This window comes from Hevea brasiliensis, chromosome 17, assembly GCF_030052815.1.
Source record: "Hevea brasiliensis isolate MT/VB/25A 57/8 chromosome 17, ASM3005281v1, whole genome shotgun sequence".
NCBI classification, from domain to species: domain Eukaryota; kingdom Viridiplantae; phylum Streptophyta; class Magnoliopsida; order Malpighiales; family Euphorbiaceae; genus Hevea; species Hevea brasiliensis.
Window position 1 is genome coordinate 11,038,041 of NC_079509.1, and position 24,328 is coordinate 11,062,368.

At 34.5% G+C, this 24,328-nt stretch overlaps 3 protein-coding genes across 9 annotated transcripts; all 3 read right to left on the bottom strand.

Annotated features, from left to right (window-relative positions):
* Positions 1 to 224: 224 nt before the first annotated feature.
* LOC110656938 (uncharacterized) lies at positions 225 to 11,300 on the bottom strand. Of its 7 annotated transcripts, XR_002495250.2 has the most exons (4): positions 10,355 to 11,269; positions 10,027 to 10,255; positions 9,141 to 9,196; positions 8,649 to 8,883 (listed from the first exon to the last, which is right to left on the bottom strand). XR_002495250.2 is itself a non-coding variant. In XM_058139747.1 (3 exons), the coding sequence occupies exon 3, from the start codon at positions 2,143 to 2,145 to the stop codon at positions 505 to 507; it is 1,641 nt and encodes a 546-aa protein (XP_057995730.1). In that variant the 5' UTR covers positions 2,146 to 2,374; positions 3,112 to 4,126; positions 10,663 to 11,284; the 3' UTR covers positions 225 to 504. The 7 variants fall into 7 exon arrangements, 1 of the variants encoding a protein (XP_057995730.1); XM_058139747.1 differs by lacking the exons at positions 8,649 to 8,883; positions 9,141 to 9,196; positions 10,027 to 10,255 and adding exons at positions 225 to 2,374; positions 3,112 to 4,126 and having other exon boundaries at positions 10,663 to 11,284; XR_009145632.1 differs by lacking the exon at positions 10,027 to 10,255 and having other exon boundaries at positions 10,663 to 11,277.
* A 329-nt stretch (positions 11,301 to 11,629) lies between these two features.
* On the bottom strand, positions 11,630 to 20,805 carry LOC110656939 (plant intracellular Ras-group-related LRR protein 7). The gene is made up of 10 exons (XM_021813940.2): positions 20,334 to 20,805; positions 19,535 to 19,604; positions 19,311 to 19,357; positions 18,862 to 18,970; positions 18,601 to 18,686; positions 18,196 to 18,286; positions 17,198 to 17,283; positions 16,220 to 16,306; positions 15,974 to 16,110; positions 11,630 to 11,976 (listed from the first exon to the last, which is right to left on the bottom strand). The coding sequence occupies exons 1-9, from the start codon at positions 20,430 to 20,432 to the stop codon at positions 16,000 to 16,002; spliced, it is 786 nt and encodes a 261-aa protein (XP_021669632.1). The 5' UTR covers positions 20,433 to 20,805; the 3' UTR covers positions 11,630 to 11,976; positions 15,974 to 15,999.
* Positions 20,806 to 21,719: 914 nt separating this feature from the next.
* LOC110656940 (UDP-glucose 6-dehydrogenase 1) lies at positions 21,720 to 24,123 on the bottom strand. The gene is made up of 2 exons (XM_021813941.2): positions 23,886 to 24,123; positions 21,720 to 23,399 (listed from the first exon to the last, which is right to left on the bottom strand). The coding sequence occupies exon 2, from the start codon at positions 23,377 to 23,379 to the stop codon at positions 21,937 to 21,939; it is 1,443 nt and encodes a 480-aa protein (XP_021669633.1). The 5' UTR covers positions 23,380 to 23,399; positions 23,886 to 24,123; the 3' UTR covers positions 21,720 to 21,936.
* Between the last annotated feature and the right edge of the window lie 205 nt (positions 24,124 to 24,328).

Below are 24,328 nucleotides of genomic sequence, written 5' to 3' on the forward strand. Positions count from 1 at the left end.
GAGTAGTAAGATGGGTTGTCATGTTTTACGGTAGGTGACTAAACAACCACCTTTTGAGCTCATATGCTATCCTTGTGTGCATTATAAAAATGCATTTATCCTCTCATGACTTCACTCACCCATCCTAAATTTCAACACCTCACTCATTTCTCTTTGATGCCAAGAAAAATTATTAACCAGGAAACAAACAGCTTTTTAATTGAGCGAATACATTTCAAATGTGGTACAGTAAAATGACAATCAATTACAGTTTTGTAGTTTCCAGGCTCAAGAGATTAATGCGCCTGGATTTGTTTGAAACCATGAAAAAGGAAAACATAAAGGAAATGAAGTCATAAAAAAGAGTTTAACATTTGATTTTTGTGGGATTGGAATGTGAAGTAAGCCTAAGGAAAAAGCTACTAAGAGCAATTAGCTAATTTCTAAATCTTAAAAAAAAATGAATGAATCTTTACACTCTTGAACCTTTTTATTGAAAACCATGCTTGGCCTGGATTAGAGAATTCAGTTAGAGATCAAACCTACAAGGGATTCATGCTTGTGGCTGCTTCCAATCCACCATGGATTAAACCCCATAAGCCCGTTGCCTTCTTCTTCAACAGGAGCAGGAAGATTAAGATCAAGCAAGTCTCTAATGGGTGGAATTGGTTCTTGGATTGCATTAATCTGGTTCTTTTTAGTCTCAGTAACCCCCACTAGATGAGACCTCTTGTGACCACCCAATGCTTGTCCTGATGGGAACACCTTAAGACAAATAGGGCACTCATGTCCATTACTCTTCTTTGCCCCATAACTTGTCTCAGCCTTGTTGTCACAATCTATGGCCAAGTGATCAGTAGAAATCTCATTTTTGATGGATTTGATGAGCTTACTATCTGCTGTTAGATCAGGAGGTAGTTCAGTTTCAATGCTGTCAATTCTTGATGCAAAGCAACCTTTGGTCTTTTTGCGGCTAGCTCTATGGCCTCCTAGAGCTTGGTAAGAGTGGAATACCTTATTGCAGGTAGTACACTCAAATCTGCTGTTTCTATCAGAGTTCTTGCAAACTTCAGAATCTGAAGCATTGGTTGTTATCTTCTTCAAGTAATCTGACTTCAATTCAGGATCAAAAGTGTCGCTCAACTTTCTCTTGCTTGAACTATACTTAGGAACCATTCCAGCTTGATCCAAATTAGTTTCCCTGGTCAAATTCTTGCCCAATTTAACTCTAGAATTCTCAGGTCCACGCTCATCATCTAGCTCAGACTTCTTGGCTTTATCACTCTTACCAAACCCTTTTCTTGAATTCCCAGAAGCAAAGAATTCTGAATTTCTGTTTTCAACTTTGAAATCCTCATCATCCTCAAATTTGCCATTCTCCAACTTCTTACCAAGTGTTTTCACTTTCACAGTCTTAGTACCAATGCAAACAGAAGGCTTACCTTCAGTTTTAGAATTAACCAAACTAGTTTCAAGAAACACAGAATTGTTATCAGAGGACTCAGCAACAGAATTCAAGCCACCCCACCGACCAACATCCCTAGAAAGCATCATCAAGCACATGGCAACCTCTTCTTGTTCTTGCTCAATTTCAGAAACAGAGGAGGATGTATTATTAGCAAAAGACAGGGAAGAAGAATTTTCAGCACCCATGTACCTTATTCTCCTTTTTGATCTCTTTCTTCGATTAGGAGCAACAGTTTCGTTGTCAGATTGGCTGTCCATGAGCAGCTTCTGGTTATTAGCACTGGTCCAAGAATCTTGCTGCTCCTCCTGGCTATTATCGTTTGACACTTTTTCTTTCTCTAGTGTGTGACACTTCAGGTGACCGAACAAAGCTTTCCAAGATTGAAATACTTTGCCACACTCTTTGCAGGGTTTGTCAAGGAGTGAAGTATCTTCACTTGAATGATCTGCAAGTCTCCAAGTCTTCTTTGGATTTTCTCTGAGGCCATAACCAATAGTTTCGGTGCAAGTGGTATTGTTATTAGCTCCACTATCGTTGGGGAGAGATGGGAGCTTTTTCTTGGTGAGCTTAGTACCATCAGCTTGAGCTGAAATGTCATTAATCATGTGAGATCTCATGTGACCACCCAAGGATCTACCACATGAGAAGCTCTTGCTGCAGAACTTGCACACATGTCTCAATTCTTGGTCTTCTTCCATGGATTTGAATCACAGAAATTGAAGAAAGAAGAAAACAAGATCGGACAAATTACACTTAAACTGCGGGCCCAAATGGTAATGAAACAGAGGACCCCAGTGAAAAAGACAATAAGACGAGTACCCAGATCAGAAAAAACAAGGTGAAAGTTCAAATCCGGAGAATAAATTGTGTTGGATCATCTTTCTGAGCTGATTGGACAAGTACCCATATCTTAGATTTCACAGAATTCTGCAACAAGAAAAAGATCTAGATGTAAAAAGAGAGATAAAACATAAATTTTGAAGAGGAAAAAAAAAAGATAAAATTGGAAATGCTTGTGGGCCTATTGCTTTTGTTGTTGGAACAGAGAAAATACGACTAATATTTTAGCAAATATTTTATTGACAATTTAACAGCAAAACTTAAGACTAATCAAATAAGTTATGCAATGGACTAATTACCTAGTTGGGACATCCAGAAGATCAAAAGCAATCCATTTTTCCTAGAAACCATTGATTGCAAAAATTTGTGAAATTATAAGGAGCACCTCTCTCTCTCTCTTTCCCTCTCTCTCTCTCTCTATGTGCATAAAGCATCTTCTAGCAAAATCTTTCAGCTTAAAACAAAGGATGGGTTCCAGAATAAAGTATCGACTGACCAAGAAGAATGACCCTCCATGAAGAATATTGATGCATCAGACATAAATTGTGAAGTAAAATTTTGTATTGTAAATATATATTTGAATTCATGTTCATAGTATTAAAATAATTGGTTATTTTAAATTTAAAATATAAAAAAAATTCATATTTTATTAGAAAACAAATAAAAAAGTGTATAAAAAAATACTCTAACATGAATGAGTAAATAATCTAGAAGGCTTTTAGCAAATCAAAATGGCAATTCTTTTTAGAACAACTTTTGACGATATTTATAAAATGAGATTATATACTCTTTATAGAAAAAAAAAAAATTGGGGAAAGCTTTACCTATAAATTTCTGAACGGTTTGCTCTTCAATTTTGTTGCAGCTTGTAGGGATTCCTGAGCTATTTCTAGCACCTCCTCAACTGAAGATGCTTTCTGAAGCTTGGATTTATCAACACTAGGCTGGCTCCTCGCAAGTTTCGGAAGGAGTTGAAATTCCTCAGGACTTCCACTTTCAAGTAGAACTCCTTTCAGTTTGCCAGAATCTATCCTGAAAGTTGCAATCTTAGGATCTAAATTCCCAATCTCTATAGTCTCTCCAACATTGCCTTTGTTGTTAATGATAGCAATGAACGAAGCCAAAGAAGAAATACTAAGACAGAGAGAGAGAGAGACAGAGCAAGTGACTCCTTCTTTCTCTCTCCACAACTATAAGTTCACTATACTTAGGAGGAGAAATCTATGCATGAAAGCAAAGATAAAAAAAGGTAAAAGGAAAGAGAGAGACAGAGAGAGAGAGAGAGAGAGAAAGAGAAAAAAGTGAGAGCAGCACGTGTACTCAACTTGAGAATCCTACGCCATCTTCAATCCAAGGGCTAATATTTGTCCACTTGAGCATCCTCTACTGCTCAAGAACCTACTTACAACTGCCCCACCCCTCACTAAGTATTCCTTCCTTTGTCTTGCTATTAACGAATAGCCCTAATCTTCATCACACGCACACTCTCACCAAGCATCAAAAAATTATATAGCCCTACATCCAAATATAAAACAGAAATTAAAGAAAATGAGGAGATTACCTAGCTAATGCTGAGAGTTGAGCAACAATGTCAGCATTAGCATTGCCATACTGTAGAGAATGAGAATGCCGGCCTTTGTGTGATGAAAAGAGCATGAAAGAGAGAGAGAGAGAGAAAGCAAAGCAATTAGCCGGCTGCTGGCTTTCCTTGCACTAACCGTAGAGTGAATGTCTTATTAGGGTATGAATGTCTTATTAGGGCACCCATTAGTCATATCTTCTTTGCAAGAAATCCCTTCCTTTGTGCCCTTCTTGCCGGCACTCTCCTTCATTTTCTGGCTGTAAATTTTTATTTTATGCATCAGAGAGAAAATCATTTCCACTAAAATTATCATTATGAAGAAAATTAGAGCATATTATCTGCTGCTTTTGTGGATTAAATACCTGTAATCAACATGTGCATGCAAATTCATTATATGTGGTGTGTGTGTGTGTGTGGCATTGTGTGGGAGCCAACCCAATTATTGATTAACAACTTCAAGTATACATATATTATAAAGTGATACATTAAGATTCTATTTAACTTGTTTTGAGGTTTGAAAGATCATTGAAGGCAGATCACTGAATAACTTAGCTTATTTTGCGGGTATATGAGGAGCAGATATGAAATGGAATATTAGGCGTTTCAAAGTAAATTTTAATAATAAAAAAGGAAATTGAAAATAATAAATTTAAATTTAATTACAAATTTGTAGATAGTAGTTGAACAAAATCAAATAAGAATTCGAGAAAAAATAAATAAATATTATATTATTAATTGCAAGTAAAATCCAAAAGCTAAATGAAAATAGCATTTGTACTACTAGTTAATTAAATTAGGCACTCCTGTAATTGGTGACTTGAGACATGCCAGCCTGAACTGTTTTTTTGTTGAATAGATTTGTGTATATTAGGGCTAGCAATTAATATTTTTGGCAGGTTGGCAACATTGGCCCTGAAAACCCCTAGAGGGAAAAGATTGGGTTGAGAAGAGACGTCCAACAACCAGAGTGTGATACGTTGTACCTAAAAGTTATACACAGACAAGCATCCACATATACTATAATTTATATATGTAGGCATAGAAAAGAGAGAGAGAGAGAGAGAGAGAGAGAGAGAGAGGTATTAGTAGTAGTGTAAGCTTAGCTAGCTTCTTTATTGGCATATTATATATTACTACTGGCTAATGCTTAATTGTCCACAGAAACTTCACTTGAGAGTGAAGAGTGCTGTCCCTCCAAAAGAGGTGCTCCAATGGACAACTAGACGCCTTACGAGGAAAGATTAGGCCACTACTCCTAACCTGCGATGCCCTTTAACATTAATATCAACACACTTGGATAAGATGCCCTATATATGCTTTGGCTTTATGCTTGGTCAAGCTCTTCTCCTGAATTGGAACCACCATGGGTTGGACAATTAGTTAGTTTATCTAGACTTGACCGCTGATTCACCACTGCTCATTTGATCCAATCTTCCAAAAAAGTTTCCACATTCCTTCCTTTGTCACTACCCAAGGGATTTTTATATTGACTTCCATTTCCAAGCTACCTTTACAAATGTAATGCTTTGGGGAATTTCTTTTGCTTCATTCCACAGACAACAAATTGAAAAATCTTCAAAAGTAGCTTCATTAATTAGTTGATTAATTAGGTACATGATGCTTTACTCTTTAGGTGAAAAATTAATTCAAATATATATATATATATATATATATATATATATATATATATATATATATATATATATATATATATCTAAAAGTGGACATGAATTTCTTTCTTTTAATTAAAAATGAAAATGGAGATGTTAGAATTGAAATTCTTGAACAACATATGATAACAGTCCAGTAAAATATGGGGTGTTGCATATTTTGTGAAGCACTAGAATGACCTTTTACCATTTGCTTGATATATGCTCAATCTTATACATGTTTATTCAACAGGTTCTTAACAAAGATATATAATTTAAATATAATTATTAATACTGTAGAGAGAGAGAGAGAGAGAGAGAGAGAGAGAGAGAGAGAGAGAGAGAGAAAAGACATGATGACTTATGATGTAAATTAATCAAAAGCCAAAGGCAAAGGTTGTGCCCTTTTTAGAGCATATAAATGCGCCCATCAGCTTGGTTGAACAATTAGAGAGAGGGAGTAAAAATAATTAATTAAAATAAATTGATAAATAAAATATTTATGTTGGCTGAAGACCTGAAAAATGTATATCAACCAATTAAGTGAGTTAATTCCTTCATTAAGATTTTAAAATAAAAAATCTTGCTAATTGCATAACATGCTTTTATTTTGCTTGATGGATCAATTGATGTAGCTAGGGTTTCACCAACAGGTACACAAAGTAATATAAAATGACTAAAGAGTTGCATCAGTTATAAGCTAGCATATTTAACTTTAATTACATCTTGCTTATATAGCAGTTTTGGCAGTTGGGGCGTTCTTATTCAGCTGTTTTTTATAGCTTCACAATAATGAAATTTTGTGAAGATTATTCATTAGCAGTTGCATAATAAATTACCATATTGAATTTCATACATTTTTTTTTTAATATTTGTTTTAAAAATCCATGCTTTAAATCTAAAATTATTAAATCAAAATGATGTCATATTTTTAGTTTCGCATAAATTTTTTTTTTTTATCTTCACAATAAATTTCATTATTTAATATGTTTTAGCTTGTAGGTACTGCATAAAAATAAAGAAGACAAAAAGAATTATCTAAAAAGTAAATAAATATAAATAACAAACAATAAAGAGTGAAATAAAATTTATGCAGATTAGGCATGAGGCAATTTATATCAATGCTCTAATCATAAAGGTGCATGTGTTCCTTCATTCAAGTAATAATGTTGCATGTGTTGATGAGCAAGTTTGCACCAGCAATGCTTAGGGAATACTCAAAAAGGGTGGATATATGCAAATCATAAAATATAAAAAGGAAAAAGAAAAAAAAATTATAATTATATGTATTTTTTGAGACATTAAAATGTTAATTATTATGGGACCCATTTCTTACCTAGTCTTTTTGGATGGTAGAAGTAGTTTGGAGTTAGCACACCAGCACTATCACTCTTAACTTTGTTTATTTGTTGCTTTTAGGAGCCATGAGTTGCATATCATCCAAAGCCATGTGGGTGTTAGAATCAAAGATTGGTTCATGCAATGCATGTATTGTTGCTTTCTACTCCACTTTGAAACCTCATAATAATCAATTTTTATATCAATTAATGGAGAGGCCAATTTTCTACTAAACCCATATATATTTTTTTAATCCTGTATTATAAACTCCATTATCCTTCCAAATACTTACACAAAACTAGTAGAAATCCAGTCAAGTTGATTTGCTAATTGACATTAAGTCTTTGCCCACTAACCTAATTTTCTAACAAAAATCACTGCCTAGTCAAGTCAGTGTATTTCAGGCCCATTTTCTGTTGAAACCCCATAAGCATGAACTACACTTTCTTTTTTGCTAAATGTTAAAGTGGACTTTGGGCTCATAGAAAACCCCTGATACAATGAAATTGACTTCCAAGATTGAAAAAATATCTTGTTTACCTACCTTTGAATAGGTTTATTAAAATTTAGCTGTGTAAAAATAAAATAATAAACATTTCTTTGAAAATAAACATTTCTTTGAACTTTTGAAAAGAAGAAAAAGAGAATTTCATGAATTAAACTCTTAATTTCTTATACTAGAAGACAAATACTAGCGAGTCCATAAATATACAGTTAATATTGTGAGCTACTTTAAGCTATAAATTTTAATTTTTTTTTTTTAATTACAATTAAAAGTTTGTCCCCCTTGAAGATGGTCCTTGCAAGCGAAATGAGATGCTGTCTAGATTAAGAATATGTACCGCGATACCTTGCATTAGCATGAAGGAGCCAGTTAGTCAGCCACCACTCCTTTTGAGAATGAGCACAATATAACATACTTTGAGAGCAAAATTAACAAAAGAAAATAGGCTATTAAAAATATTTTATTGAATTCAATTTAAGATCTCCTTCCTTCCTAGTAGACTCCACCATTATCAATGATCTTTGGTGGTTGATTTATGAACAATTTGCCTTAACATTACTAGGAAATTAAATGCTTTGGAAACAGAAAGTATGTCAACAAAAGTGACTGTTAATATGGTAAGCAACACTATAATCAGCCACCAGACTAAGAGTATTTTGACAATTTGGTACAACACAACTTTGATGAAAATTGAAATCACTTCTTGGTAAAGAAGGGTCAAACATGTTGGGCTTGCTTTAGTCTTGGTTAAAGAGAAGATTAGAAAGCTTTCTGCTATGGAAAGAAAGAATGGCTATAGGCTTTCTGGATGATGCACTGGCTAGATGCTTTAGGGATTGCACTATTTTATGTCCACAACTTGCAAACAAGTGCACTCGATTAAAAATAGTAAAAGCATCTATCTTTCTTATTAAGTCATAAGCAAGCACAACTGCACAAGAACGCATTTGCTAAGAGTGTCTCAATTCCGAATGAGAATGATATCAAGCATGAGTTTTTATTGCTGCAAAGGACATATTCCACGCCACTGTTTCTTCCAGATCAGAAAAGTGTGTAATCCCACTTCAGTGGATATCAATCTTTTTGACTCTAATTTATTTAAAACTACTTTTTAACCAGCACTTTTTTAAGATATTGCTTTAAATCGTTGGTCACTATGAGAGTTTAAAAGAGTGGAAATCAGGGTTAGGATTGAATATTGACCAAAATATCCAGCATTTATAAAATATTCAGGTATATGTCCAAGGAAAAATAAATGAAGACTTAGACATAGGAACACCATGAAACTGCTTAAAAAGGAAAGCTTATTGAAAAATGCAGGAAAACTTCTGAATCAGATATTTATATATTTCAATTTTAATAAAATTTACAGGCTCAAACGTGTTTTAAGTAACATCAAAAAGCCAAAGTGTATCAGAAGGCCATCTTGAAAACAGTACGATCATCATCAGTTTTTTAGTTCAGAATCTAGTTTCAAGATTCATGAAATTTTGTCCTGCTCCCCAAATTCAAAAAAATCCACCTACAATTATGAATTATCTGTGCTCGTCAGAAAAATCATACCAGCAGTCCTCTAACTATAATCCCTCTTTAAGCAACAGAAACAACAACAGCAAATACTGGCTCATTTCAGACTGAATTATTACAGATCTTACTGTTAAGGTAGCTATGATGTAGGCTAAAGTGCAGCTTCTAATTTCTTTGAACACTAAATTAATTTAAGCCATCCAAGTTAGAGAACTATCGAATCAGGACATAATGATGATATGAAATGATTACCGAGTGTGAGGGCAACTTCATGCTGGAATTTCTTGATTACTTCACAAATGAGCATGCTGAAGGAAGAAGAAAAGAAAGTTTATGCAATTACTATTTCTCCATGAATGGAAAATATGACTAAAATTACATAATAGAACCCCATAATGCTACAAGCTGTTTATCTCTTAACAGAGGGATCCCTAAACTTTGACTACTGTAATAAGCACCTGCAAATTGCATACTCTCAATACCAACCAAAGAATACATTAAACCTAAGCGATTAAAATCAATCTTCCAAAACAGCACATTACTTCGTTAGCAATTGGACTCTTCTCGTGCTTCCTACAATAAAAACTTTTTCGTCAATGGCTTCAAGCCAAAGCTGTGAAGAACAAGTCCTTTTCAATCACCTTTAGTTGAAATGCAAGCACTAGCATCGACTTAAAATCAAGTTCATAAAATTTTCCACCTGGAGAATTCTTTGACTTTGTCTACAAACAGATGATCTACTTTGATAAAAAAAAAATCTTCAACATCATTGACGCTCCTATCTACTTACAACTATCAACCGAATGATGAAGAGCTAGCCTCAGAGAAATGTAGAGGTAAATAATCGGAAACAAAAACAACTTGCCTACAATAGCCAGGATAGCTTCAATCTTGGATCAGAATTACCCAAAATCAAAACCAAGAAACTATATTCTAAACCTCTCAAGTTTTGAACCGTTTAAACTCAAACGAAATTTCATAGTGATTAAAAAGCAAACTATCATGCCTATAACTCCCTAAATACTCAAGCCCCAAACTCGTCAGCCTCTTAATACATTCCTTACCTCGCAGTCTTAAACAGAACTTAATATTATGTGACACAAAAGATTCGGCCATCATAAGGTTTCAACTTACTCACCTTTCTAGTCCATCCCAGAAAAGCTTATCAAGCATGTGAAGAAACACAGCACTAGCATACATTAAATCATACCAACTCCTGAACCAAACTTGAAGAACTCCATATCTTCTCCTCGCACAATCAGCGGTTGCCTGCTTAGACAACCCTGAGAAGGAAGCTCATATCTTAATGCAGCCATTGGAGAGAGCTCATCCCTTTCAAGACGATGGTAGTGTTCAAGACTAAGGTACTGAATAAAATGCAATCCAATACGTAGGTTTTAATTTGTAATAGAATTCATATGCACAGAATAAAATAAAAATGCACAAGTTTTCAAGAAGAATCTCACATAAGCAGAACACAAACCATTAACTTCAATGAATTTTAGGTCCACAAGCCACTGATTCAATCACACAAAAATTGAGAGAAATGAGAAAGCTAATCCTTAAAAAAACAAAATTCTATGCACTTGTAGAAAACTGAACAGAAAGATTAGCTCAACTCAAACTATATGCGCATTCTTCTAAAGCTGAGGGAGATTGGCATGTGCGTTACTCTAAAACCACATCTTTTTTGACACCCGGACAAGACCTAATCAACCAAAACACAAGACACAGAGATATACATTTACACCGAAGACAGAGAAAGAGCTCTTACTGAATCAAATCTTCGAGTTGCTGAGCCCTAGTGCTAGGATTAATGCCCTTACGGAGAACGTTCTCTTGCATATGCAATCCATTCACACGGATCTGATCCTTAACCCATACGATATCCTCTTTCGTCGGCAATATTCTCTCCTCAGCTTTCTAAGGTAGAAGCAGCAGCAGGACAATCACAATGCCATGGAGAAGAAAGAAGAAAGAACAACATAATAGAGGCGACCGAGAACTGGAACTATTATCACTATTCCTTTTGTTTTGGTGATGAGGATGATTGGCATTATTTTCTGCTTCTCTAAGGCTGTGCCTCTGTTTTGCGGAAACGTCGTTTTCATCGCTCATTTTGCCCAATACGGAGTGTCGTCGTAAATTCGACTTACATAAAAGGGAAATTTATAATTTGCTCCCCGTATCTTATCTTCTATTACACTTTAGTCCATTAATTTGAAAAATTAATCATTCAATCCCTAAATTTTACACTATTTTATACTTTAATTCTTAAATTTCAAAAAATTAATTATTTAATCCTCAAATTTTACATTATATATATAATAATTTAATCTTTCTATTAATGAATAAATTTATTGTAAACATTAAAATTATAAAAACTAAATTATTCTACATACTAAAACTATAGAAAGATTAAATTTATTGTAAACATTAAAATTTTTAACTACATACTAAAACTAAAGGTACTTGATAATTAATTTCCCAAAACTCAAGAACTAAAGTATAATATAATTCAAAACTCATGAACTAAGTAATTAATTTTCCAAAAACCAAGAAAAACCCTAAGACCAAATTATAAAATCCCCTTCATAAAATAAATTTTTATACATTAATTAACACCAATCTCTATATACATAATTTCCATTTTTTTTTAATAAGGGATTGAGAGAGTGACACTCCAACATGGATCTATCAGGACTAAGCTCAGCCAGGTTACTTTCCATTTCCATAGGCACTAAGGGAAACAAAAAGTTTATATAATGCCAAAAAAATAGTTTTGAGCAGCTCCACCACTTAGAATACAAAAAGCAATCATATGCATATTCTTTAACTAGGGAATCACCACCATATGTGAACCTGCACATGGCAGCCCAGTAAAACCAGAAACATCTATCATTGACATTTACAATAAGAGAAGACCAGTTGAGATTATTATTATTTTTTTTTTTTATTTCAAATATGCCAAGAATTCAAAATGAATACTGATCTGAGGAAGAGCTATTCAGAATCTTCAGCTGCTGAGATCCAACCACCATTCCTTGCATTAAACGTAACCTCAACCAGTCCAACTCTGTAATGCGCTCTGTTCCACAGAAATCTAAGTTAATTTATATCTTCACTATATAAAAGCAACTACAGAATTATATACACCGGGAAGTCTGTTACAGGACAAGTAGATAAAGATGGCATCAAAACGGGACACACAAGCATGAAATTCCGAATGCACATATTAGATAACAAGACCAAGTGTGCATGCTTGTATCTGTCAACTTAACCTTTAATAGGTTGTTCCATATCAATAGAGCTGTAACGAGCTACACTGAACAGAGCTTGAGATGGCTAGCTCAAGCTCAGCTTGTTTAATAATTGAGCTGAGTTCAAACCTGAATTTGAACCAAACTAAAGCCGAGTATCATCTACCTCATATAAGACTCCCAAGCCTAAACAAGCTAAATCAAGCAAATTTTTTTAATAAACTTAAATTATAAATCAAATTATTCATAAATTTTTAAAGAATTAAAATACTTCTTTTAAAATCTTAATATACTCAGTAATATTTGCATGAAAAATTATTAAAAATTTAAATATCAGATTACAAAATAAGAACATATTATTTTTGTATATTTTTAGTTAATAATTTTACACATATTATAAATAAAAATATAACTCAACTCAACTCAACTAAGCCTTTATCCCAAAAATTTGGGGTCGGCTATATGGATTCGCTTTTTCCACTCTGAACGATTTTGAGTTAAATCCTCAGAAATGTGTAATGCTTCTAAGTCATGCTGTACTACTCTCCTCCAAGTCAATTTAGGTCTACCCCTTTTTTTCTTTCTATCCTCTAGCCTAATGTGCTCTACTTGTCTAACTGGAGCCTCCGTATGTCTACGCTTCACATGACCAAACCACCTCAATCTCCCTTCTCTCAACTTATCTTCAATTGGCACCACTCCTACCTTTTCTCTAATACTTTCATTACGGACTTTATCTAGTCTAGTATGGCCACTCATCCACCTTAACATTCTCATCTCTGCAACTCTTATCTTAGATGCATACGACTCTTTCAGTGCCCAACACTCACTACCATATAGCATAGCCGTATGGTCAGACGGTAAAATTTTCCTTTTAATTTATTGGGAATCTTACGATCACATAGAACTCCCGTGGCACGTCTCCACTTCAACCATCCGGCTTTAATCCTATGACTAACATCCTCCTCACATCCCCCATCTACTTGAAGGACTGAGCCTAGATATTTAAAGTGATTGCTTTGGGACAGTGCCACTCCATTCAAACTAACTCCTTCCCTATCACCAGTTTGGCCTTCACTGAACTTGCAATGCATGTATTCTGTCTTTGTTCTACTTAACTTAAAACCCTCTGACTCTAGAGTACTTCTCCAAAGTTCTAGCTTCCTATTGACTCCTTCTCGTGTCTCATCTATCAGAACAATATCATCCGCAAACATTATGCACCAAGGAATACTCTCTTGTATATGTTTCGTCAGTTCATCTAAAACTAATGTAAAAAGGTAAGGGCTTATGGCTGATCCTTAGTGTAATCCAATTGAAATCGGAAAATCTCTTGTGTCCCCTCCCACTGTGCGCACAATAGTAGTTGCTCCTTCATACATATCTTTCAATACTTGTATGTACCTAATAGATACCCTCTTTTGTTCTAACGCATTCCATAAGACCTCTCTTGGAACACTATCATAAGCCTTCTCCAAATCAATAAAAACCATGTGTAGATCTTTCTTCCCATCTCTATATTTCTCCATCAAGCTTCTAATGAGAAAGATCGCTTCCATAGTTGAACGACCAGGCATGAAACCAAATTGATTGAGAGAGATAGAAGTATCATGACGTAGTCGATGCTCCACAACTCTCTCCCACAACTTCATAGTATGGCTCATGAGTTTAATTCCCTATAGTTTGAGCAACTCAGTATGTCTCCTTATTTTTAAAAAGAGGTACTAAAATAGTCTTCCTCCCTTCATCAGGCATTTTCTTTGAGTTTAGAATCTTATTAAATAATTTAGTTAACCATGCCACTCCCATATCTCCTAAATACTTCCACACTTCAATTGGTATTTCATCGGGTCCACAGGCTTTACCTACTTTCATTCTCTTAAGTGCTTCCTTTACTTCTAAAGATCTAATCCTTCTAGTATAATTTACATTCTTTTCTATTGTTCTATAATCTATATTCACGCTATTTCCATTTTGACTATTATTAAAGAGATCATTAAAATAATTTCTCCATCTTTCTTTAATGTCCTCATCTTTCACCAACACTTTTCCTTCTTTATCCTTAATGCACCTAACTTGATTGAGATCTTGACATTTCCTTTCTCTACTCCTTGCTAATCTATAAATATCTTTATCCCCTTCTTTAGTTCCAAGTTTCTCATATAACTTTTCAAAGGCCTATGCTCTTGCTTGGCTAACTGCCTTTTTTGCCTCTTTCTTTGCTATCTTGTACTGTTCATATGTCTCATTATTATCACATTTAGGTAATTTCTTATACCATTCCCTTTTTCTCTTCACTGCCTTTTGTACTTCCTCATTCCACCACCATCTCTCTTTTGAGGGTGGTCCATGTCCTTTAGACTCCCCAAGTACTTTTCTAGCTACTTCTCTAATCTTTGATGTCATCTGTATCCACATATCATTGGCCTCCATATCTAGCTTCCATACTTCGAACTCAAGAAGCTCATTTTTGAACTTCACTTGCTTTACTCCTTTGAACTCCCACCACTTTGTTCGAGCTACACTATTTCTTCTGACCTTACTTGAATTGTTCCTAAACTTGACATCCAAGACCACCAACCTATGTTGACTTGTTAAAGCCTCTCCTGGAATGACCTTGCAATCCTTGCATAGAGCTCTATTTGTCTTCCTGGTTAAGAGGAAGTCGATTTGGCTTCTATGTTGCCCACTTTTGAAAGTCACTAAATGTGACTCTCTTTTTATAAAGTAGGTATTTGCTAGTATTAGGTCGTATGCCATAGCAAAATCCAGGATGCTTTTTCCCTCCTCATTTCGACTGCCAAAACCAAAACCTCCATGAACATTCTCATAACCTTGCCTATCACTTCCTACATGTCCATTCAAATCTCCACCAATGAAAACATTTTCTTCATTCGGTATGCTTTGCATTAAATCATCCATATCTTCCCAAAACCTTTGTTTACTCTCACTGTCTAGTCCTATTTGTAGGGCATAAGCACTAACTATATTTATTATTTCTCCGTCTAGTACTAGCTTTACTAGTATAATTCTATCTCCTACTCTTTTCACAGCTACTACTGCGTCTTTCAATGTCCTGTCTATGATTATACCCACTCCGTTATTGTTTCTCTCCTTTCCGGTAAACCACAATTTGTACCCTGAATTACCCACTTCCTTACTTTCTCTCCTACCCATTTAGTCTCCTGAATGCAAGCAATATTCAATAAAAATATATAGTTTAAATTTAAATTATTAATGAAGTGAGTCAGCTTGCAAGCTAAACGAGCTGAGCATTGATGAACTCAAGCTCAACTCATTAGTTTAGCGTGCTAAGACCAAGTTTGATTTTGAAGCTTGTATGATAAATGAACCAAGCTTGAACGAACTTTTACTGAGTCAGAGTTCTGAGTAGTTCACAAGTGACCCGGCTCATTTACAGATCCACATATCAAGCAATGTCTTTTAGTAAATTAGCCAAGCATATATTAATATATTTATACAACGTCGAGCAAACAATTAAGTGCATTAAAAACAACTGTAATTCAAGGACATGTAGTGGTACAGGATGGAGAACTGGAGAAGGGTCGACGCAACAAAAATGAATGCTAGAGGATCAATCATGAATAAAAGAACCACAGTAATTGCAAGAAAATTTTATGTTCTAAAAAAAGTAAGCTCAATGACTCTTCTGTACTCAAAACCTAAAGGTCACAGAATACTGTCATAGACACCAAGTCAAAATGCAATATTCAAGAACAATTAACTGTAAATCAGAGGTGTTTCAAGAGTTGAGTCGTGCCCTGCTGTGCAGTATCCTGTACTCAGTAACCATGTAAAACTTACTCTGGCAAGGAGTGCCAACACTATCATCATAGATCAACGCCCTCATCAAGCCCTTTGGAACTGATCATCACATTTGAGTCAATTTGTTTGTCAAACTTCCTCTTTCTTCTTGCTTCAAACTCTTGAAATCCTTGCATCTAAAAGCAATATATGGAGCATTTCCATTGAAGCAAAAGATGAAGAACACTTTTTTTCTTTTTGAAAAATTAATAGATATAGAGAATGCACTATATAACAGTAAATTACCTGCTGAAATTGATCCATAGAAATAGGGTTGTCATGCAGGGAAATATTCTGGAGAGCTTTGCAGTCTTTCAACAGATTTGAAGGAATCTATGAACCAAGGAATACAAAATGTCTATTAAGTCTTGTCCAACTAATAAAACCTACTATATATGTTTTGCCAACACAAACAACAATGAAAAGATATATAATTTGAAGGTGTCACAGTGTGGCCAAGACAAATAATCAAGTTTTTAAGTTTTATACATCATCCATCTATAGAAACTGATGCTTTTCACAGATCCTTTTAGATTGCTATTAGAAAATCAAGAAATAATGACCAGCAAAGTGAAATTGCACAGTAAGTAAGTTATTCACAAATAATCAAACACAGATTACCATGAATTTCAATTATTGAACAATATCATACATTGAAGGCTTGAACTGATTGGATACTAAGACTCTTAAACCAATCTTATAATTTGTATGAGGTTGAAGGAAAAACACAGAACAAGAGAAGCACCAGCTAATAATATTTAATGTTCAAATCATTGCATTCAACTAACCTAAACCCATTTGACAATTACTTCCTTGTCTGATAATTGATTTATGCCAATATCCACCAAGTAGGCATCAAATCTTGAGCCATTTCCTGAATGGTTTAGATAAGAGCCTTCTCAAGTTTCAACTAAGTACAAGAGATTTGACATTGATTTATGCCAATATCCACCAAGTAGGCATCAAATCTTGAGCCATTTCCTAAATGCCTTAGATAAGCCTTCTCAAGTTTCAACTAAGTACAAGAGGTTTGACATTGTTTCTCATCAACCCAGCCCCCAAAAAATAAAAAAGGATGTCTTTTGGACATAATCAAAATACAATAGAAAACATACTTTTTGTGTCAAACAACATCCAACATAGTAGTAAACTAGAAATCAAATTACTTGCACATTCCACTATATCTTTACATATAAGCCAGACAATAATTGAACTCAGTAATACCTGGTTCACATTATTGTTGTCCAAGGAAAGTGACTTCAAGTGAACAAGATTGCATACTGATCCAGGAAGGTCTTCAATTAAATTATCTGTAAAGTTGGTAAAGAACACAAAACTTTAGGAAGTAAGGACAGTATTACTCATATCTAGCACCAAAAACATAGAACTTACCAAAAAATACTGAGGAAAAAAAAGGGCAAAAAATTCATGTGCATGATGGAGCAGAATTAGAATATAATAATTCTTACAGCAAATGACCATACAATGACAACTCAATCAACAAAGCATTGAAAACTTGTTAGCATTGATCACTAAATCAGACAAACATTTCCATGGAATCTTGTGATCTTCTTTCTCTAGTATTACCAACCTCATGTATGCATAAGACTGAATCCATTCAATTCTGACACAGATTACTAATCCTTAAGAAATACTTCACTGGTGGCTTTGAATGGCCATGGAAAAAAGTGTGATAAAGGAAAGTCCCAAATTCCCCCTACCATAGAGTTAGATGACTAATGAAGCTTATCAAATTTATACATTAAATTTCACAATCCCCAGCCAACTGAACCATTAACAATTGGCATGACTCACATCTAGGGCCCCTTTCATGTTTGTGACAATTCTGTTGAAAGACATTAACATCATATTCATCAGCTTCCATTATTAACAAACCTTCAACTGATTAGGAGCTGATACCTGCCAGTAATCTTCAAATGGGAAAGGTCAAGAGTATGAACCATGGAAACAAAACAAGAATAGATAAAAAATAAAAAATAAAAAAAAAAAAAAACTCAAGGAAATTAAGGTTTATATGAGAAAAATAAATTTGGCTTTCATCATACACTGAATTACAAGATCCTTCTCATGCAAAAATATCAACAAAACTTCAAACATCCGAAAGTAGACATCTTGCGCAAAGGAAAAAGAAACCTAATACCAAACTAGAGGAAATCCAGTGCAAAAATAATTAGAATTGAATGATATATAATTGAACATACCATTTGCTTGTAATTCTTCCAGAGAGAAGCAACTCCCAATTGATTCTGGAAGAGTCTTTAACTTGTTATTTGAAACATTTAATAATGATAGCTACATCATCAAATAATCCACATTAGATCAAGGAATTTAATGAGATGTGCAAAATGCATCATATATACAATGAAAAATCCAAATGGTAAATATTAACATGCTTTGAAGTTAAATTCTAACAGCCCAAAATGCAAATTACCCATAGGTGGGCTTTCACTCCACATCAATTTCAGGGACTACTTCTATCACCCTATATCCTTATCTCTTTCAGCTGAGATTTCTTTTTTGCTATTTCATAGTATAAATTAGTTAATTTGTTCTTTAAAATTCCAGTATTTATCCATTAAAAAATTCCTTGAATTGGCATCACTTACATTGCGCAAGCTCCCAATTGTCTCAGGCAAGAATGTTAACATATTCCCTTGTATTGACAACCGCTCAAGCCTCACCAGCTGGCCCACTAGGCACAGATAACAAACATTTGTTAGGACTTAGTCAAACAGCCTTACGCAAGAAAAAAGGGTGGCATGAAATCCACAGATGAATCCATGAAGGAAAATCTGCAAACATGAAGGTAAGGGAAACAAATTAGAAAAAAAAAAAAATTATCTTACTTATTTAGAGAAGAATATTACATTCATCAGGCAAAGAAGTAATTTGATTCCCATCGAGCATCATGACTTTTAAAGATTGCAGCTTCCCCAAGTTCATTGGGAGTCGCTCAATAAGATTATCAGCCAAAATCTAGAAAGAACAAGCTATGTCAATGTTAATAAAGTTTTGCCTAACTTGCTTCAGTTAAAAGAAAAAACAACATTCAACTTCAATATACAATAAGATAACCTAAAATGCTAAAGTATCAGCATTTGGCACATAATCACACCACTACGAATATGGATGATGTTATTTCCAAAGCAATATGCAATAGTTGATGAACTTGCATGAATAAATTGATGACAATGTAATCTGGATGGATCAAATTGAATATACGACAAAAAAATTTTAGCACATTTACAGACTTCGATATGAACTTCTAAAAAAATGTGTAGACAAAATGAAAAGACTGCAAATTTGTAACTCTTACGAGGCGCTGCATGTTGACTAATTTGCTAATCTCCATAGGAATGTCAACTGCATTTACATTAAAATAGAAAGTCATCAACTACTGAAGAAAAGACGTCAATAATATTTAGGTTTTAAAGGGAAAATTTTACTGCAGTTGCATCACCACTACAAGACAAAGTCCAGAAAATTTCTTTTGGTTCTCTAATTCATTTTCTTGAACTAAGAAAGGAAAGAAAACATTACCTAATTTATTGTGAGTTAAATCAAGGGTGCGCACGCTTTTGTCTAAATCAAGAACCTCATCGGGAAAAGTCTGCTCATGAAAAGTAGACAATTAAACAAACAAAAAACTACATATGCAAGCCAGATTATGAGAAGCAGAAGCCACGCGAACAGCTGAACTTCTTCATATGGTATCAGTGCATGGCATCTAAACTATCAACACTGAAAACTTTTGCTGCAGTACCACTTACCAATTGGGCACGTGTGTTGTACTATTAAAATTACTCAAGCATGAATGACAAAAGAGGGATTGTTTGAAAGTGATGTGCCTTGCTTATACAAACATATCTCTGAATGGAAACTACTGCAAATGTGCGCATGTGCTATAACAAACGCAATATCATTTCTAACATATCAATCTATTCTAAGATTAAAATTCATAAATATCCAACTAAATACTCTAAACAAGAGAAGAAACCAGCAAAACAGAACTTTATATTTAAATTCCCTTTTAAGGCAGTTACATTATAGCCCTGAATCACCTACCAGGACGCATGCGTATCCTTGCACACACCTATACATGCTTTTACCTAGCAAAATTATGGACAGAGACACAAGCATACAAACAAATAGGATGAAACAATAATAACAATACATGATCAAAATTCAGAAAAACGAAAAAGAGCGTAAAAAGATCATAATCTGCAAAGTAACAAACAATCAAGCCCGGTCGAGGAAAACCCATGGTGTTTATGAAACCCAATAATGTAAATTAAGGAAGCTTTGAAAAGGGAAAATCGAGAGAGAGAAATGGAATCGCCTTCAATTTAGCGTCACGCAGAGCAACAATGCCCGTGGATCGCCAACGGGAGATCCTGCTGGCTTTGGAGTCGACGTTTTGGCTGGCACAGCAACCCATCTTCGTTAAACCTCTCTTGTGAACGAAATTTTGCCACAAAAACCAATAGAAGTAAAGAGAAACGAGAATCAAAAACTGGGGTCTTGGTTTTGTTGCCTCCAGTAATGAAAGAGAGGAGGTTTAAGGTGGGGGTCAAGGTGCTAGAGTCGTCACTGTTGTTATCAGAAAGGACACCTCGGCTCCCCCAACCAAAGGAGAAATTTGTTGGATTTTCCAACTCCAGTAGAATTTTCCTTGCGACTCTGCTTTCTTTAATTCCAATCAGCGCCGCGGAGACTTATTAGTGCCATGTTTGGCTCCTCTTACCCAAGAAAATTTAATTTCTCTAGACACCCTTAATTCCATGTAATTAACTCAAAATATTTTACTTTAAAATAGTGATAAATTTTTTTCTATTTTCCTTTCTTAATTTATCTTCATCTCCCCTTCATAATTAAGATTCAAACAAAGGGTTACAGTCATCTCCCCATAATCTTTTTTTTTTCGTTGGCAATGATAATTATTTATTATTTTTAATAAATTTATTTATTTTGAAAATTACTGTAATTGCAAATATTAAATCATAACAATTTAAGATATTATTTTTAATGCACTTTCTATATTCAATATTTTTTTCCCAAATAAGTATTATGTAATTTGTTTTTACATAAAGGAAAAACTGCATACTTTTTTTTTTTAATTAAAGTATACTTGATTTCCTTTTAGTGGTGCTATACAATATAATTAATTTAAATAAAATATTTCATGAGTAAATTGAATAAGAGGAAAGTTAGGATTTTAACCTAGGAGGATAAATGATTATAATTAAATAAAATTTCTTTAAAATATTTATCCGTATTTTGAATTTAAAATTTTATAAGAATTTAATTTAATAATTTTCTTTTATCAATTGTTATATTTAGAGTTTAAGAATTCAATTTTTTTAACTTATAAAAATTTATTTTTTAAAAAATAAAAATTAAGTAAAATTGTATAAAAATTTAATTAAATTCTTCTGATATGCCAACAAGGTATAGGTATTTAAATTGAATTAAAGATTGGTTTTAACATATTATTATTATTATTATTATTATTATTATTATTATTATTATTATTATTATTATTATTATTATTATTATTATTATTATTATACAGTAAGGATATCCTCCATACTAGATGCATAAACACTCAGTGGGTCTTACTTGAAATCCAATATGCAGGACCATAGCCATGAACTCACAAGTAAAATGAAGGATAAACAAAGCTAATAATCCAAGTATGATTCGATGAACAATGCCCAAACTAGAGTTTCTTTAAAGTTGAGATTCTGCTTTATTAATCATGGTAGCAAATAAACATTATAGATTTCCACTAAGATAATGACTATCTCTGTATATATTATTCAATGATTATGATATTTAAGTCATGATGACCAGTAAAATGAAAGAAACAAGAACAGAATAAAAGAATCAAAATGCAGCTCCCAGATTGCTCAGTTCTAGCTTCAAATCCCATGAGAAGAAACTCATGCCACAGCAGGCATGTCTTGTAGCCATGGATCCAGTGGTTTCCCAATGGAGTAAACAATGAAACCAATCTCCCTCAACTTGTCAACATTCACAACATTTCTTCCATCAAACACAAATGCAGGCTTCTGCATATTGTCAAAAATCCTCTGGTAATCAAGGGTTTTGAATTCGTCCCACTCGGTAAGAATGCAGATCCCATGAGCATCCTTGGTGGCCTCATAAGCATCCCATACCACACTCACTTGCTTCACAGCACTAGGGCTCATTGGTTGAAGGTGAACTGGATGATCCCAATCAAACTTGTTCAATGACAGATCCCTCTGGATCTGATCCTCAGTCACTTGTGGATCGTATATGCTCAAGCGTGCCTTATCACCTAGCAAGCCTTTGCACACATCAATTGCTGGTGTTTCCCTTGTGTCACCAGTATCTTTCTTGAATGCAAAACCAAGGATGGCAATTTTTTTACCTGAAACTGTATTGAACATTGAGGAGACTAACCTATTGACGAATCGGTTCTTCTGATAGTCATTAATCTTAATAACTTGTTTCCAATAGTTAGCAACTTCAGGTAGGCCATTGCACTCACAAATGTAGACCAAGTTGAGGATGTCCTTCTGAAAGCAAGATCCTCCAAAACCAACACTTGCTTGTAGGAACTTAGGACCAATTCTGGTGTCCTTGCCAACAGCGTGGGAAACTTGTGAAACATCTGCCCCAGTTGCTTCACAGAGAGCTGACATTGCATTCACAGAAGAAATCCTCTGTGCCAGAAAGGCATTTGCGGCTAGCTTTGAGAGCTCTGCTGACCAGAGATTGGTTGAAATGATTCTATCTTCAGGAACCCATTGAGCATATACATCTTTAAGAGCCTGAATGGCCTTTTGGCCTTCTGGGGTTTCCCTCCCTCCAATGAGAACCCTGTCAGGGTTAAAGAGGTCCTGAATTGCGGTCCCCTCTGCAAGAAATTCTGGGTTGGAAAGAATCTGGTATTTGATTCCTCTACTATTATGGGTCAGGATTTTTTCAATTGCCTCAGCAGTTTTCACAGGAACAGTAGATTTCTCAACAACAATCTTGTTGGATTTTGATACATCGGCAATCATTCGGGCCGCACTCTCCCAATAAGTCAAGTCAGCAGCTTTGCCTGCTCCAAGGCCCCGAGTTTTTGTCGGGGTGTTAACAGAAACAAAGATTATGTCTGCTTCAAAGACATGTTTTTCAATGTCTGTGCTGAAGAAAAGGTTGTTTCCTCTGCACTGCTTCACCACCTCGTCAAGGCCTGGCTCATAAATGGGAAGTTGATCACCATTCCATGCTGCAATTCTAGAAACTGAGATGTCAACAACAGCTACTTCAATTGAGGGGCACTTCAATGCAATAACTGCCATGGTAGGACCCCCAACATAACCAGCACCAATGCAACAGATCTTCACCATTTCTTCTGGTTATCTAAAATCTGAAACAAAGAAATTTATTTGCCATTTAAATGAGACTCAAAGACTAATTATGCAGATGATAATTTCAACAAACAGCTGTGAATCAAGAAAAGGAAGTCTTGCATTGGCCCAAAAAAGCCGCCAAATTCAATACAGAAAGAATATAACCACAAACGAAACTGAACATAAGCAGATGCAAATTGGGATATAGGAATAATAACTGCCAATAATCATCTGGGAAAAAAAATCATAATTTTGAAACTTGCAGATCAATAGGAACAGGTGAAATGGCTTTAAATGCGCATATAGCCATGTGGCAGGAACTCAAATATTGAACTAAAGATTCCAAAGAGGAAGAACTTTAATCATTGAAAACTAGAAGAACATTAAGCAAGAGCTCAATACAACAAGAAGCAAACTTAAGCCTCTGCAAACAGAGGCGAGGTGATGGTTAAATAAAAAGAACCAGAAAATACAAACAACATAGAAACCATAAACTAAATTACCTGATGTATATCTATATGTTCTTCACAAAACTTTAGAAGGATGGAAGGGTGAGGAGGAAGGGGCTGGCTTAACGTAGGAGACACCAAAACCTACTAGTCTATGCAATTAAAGAGATACAAAAGCTAGTCTTATGGGAAAGCAAGTGACCAAGATCTCCTTAAATACGCAAAAACCCATCTAAGATCCACTACCTCCTCCCAATGGCCATGTACCTTTCACATGCCTAAGCAAAGTCAGATTGCTGTACAGGGACGTTCAACGCGTTTCCAAAGTGCACCTTTCGGTAGCAAACAAGGGATTTTTTTTTTTTTTACTTTTTTCCCTAAAAAAGAACTTTTTTTTAAATAGTAATAATAATAATTCCCCTGTTGAGTATTAAAAAAAAAAAAGAAAAAAAAAAGAACTGAAACGAAAACCCAACTAAACTCCAGATTTTGAAAAC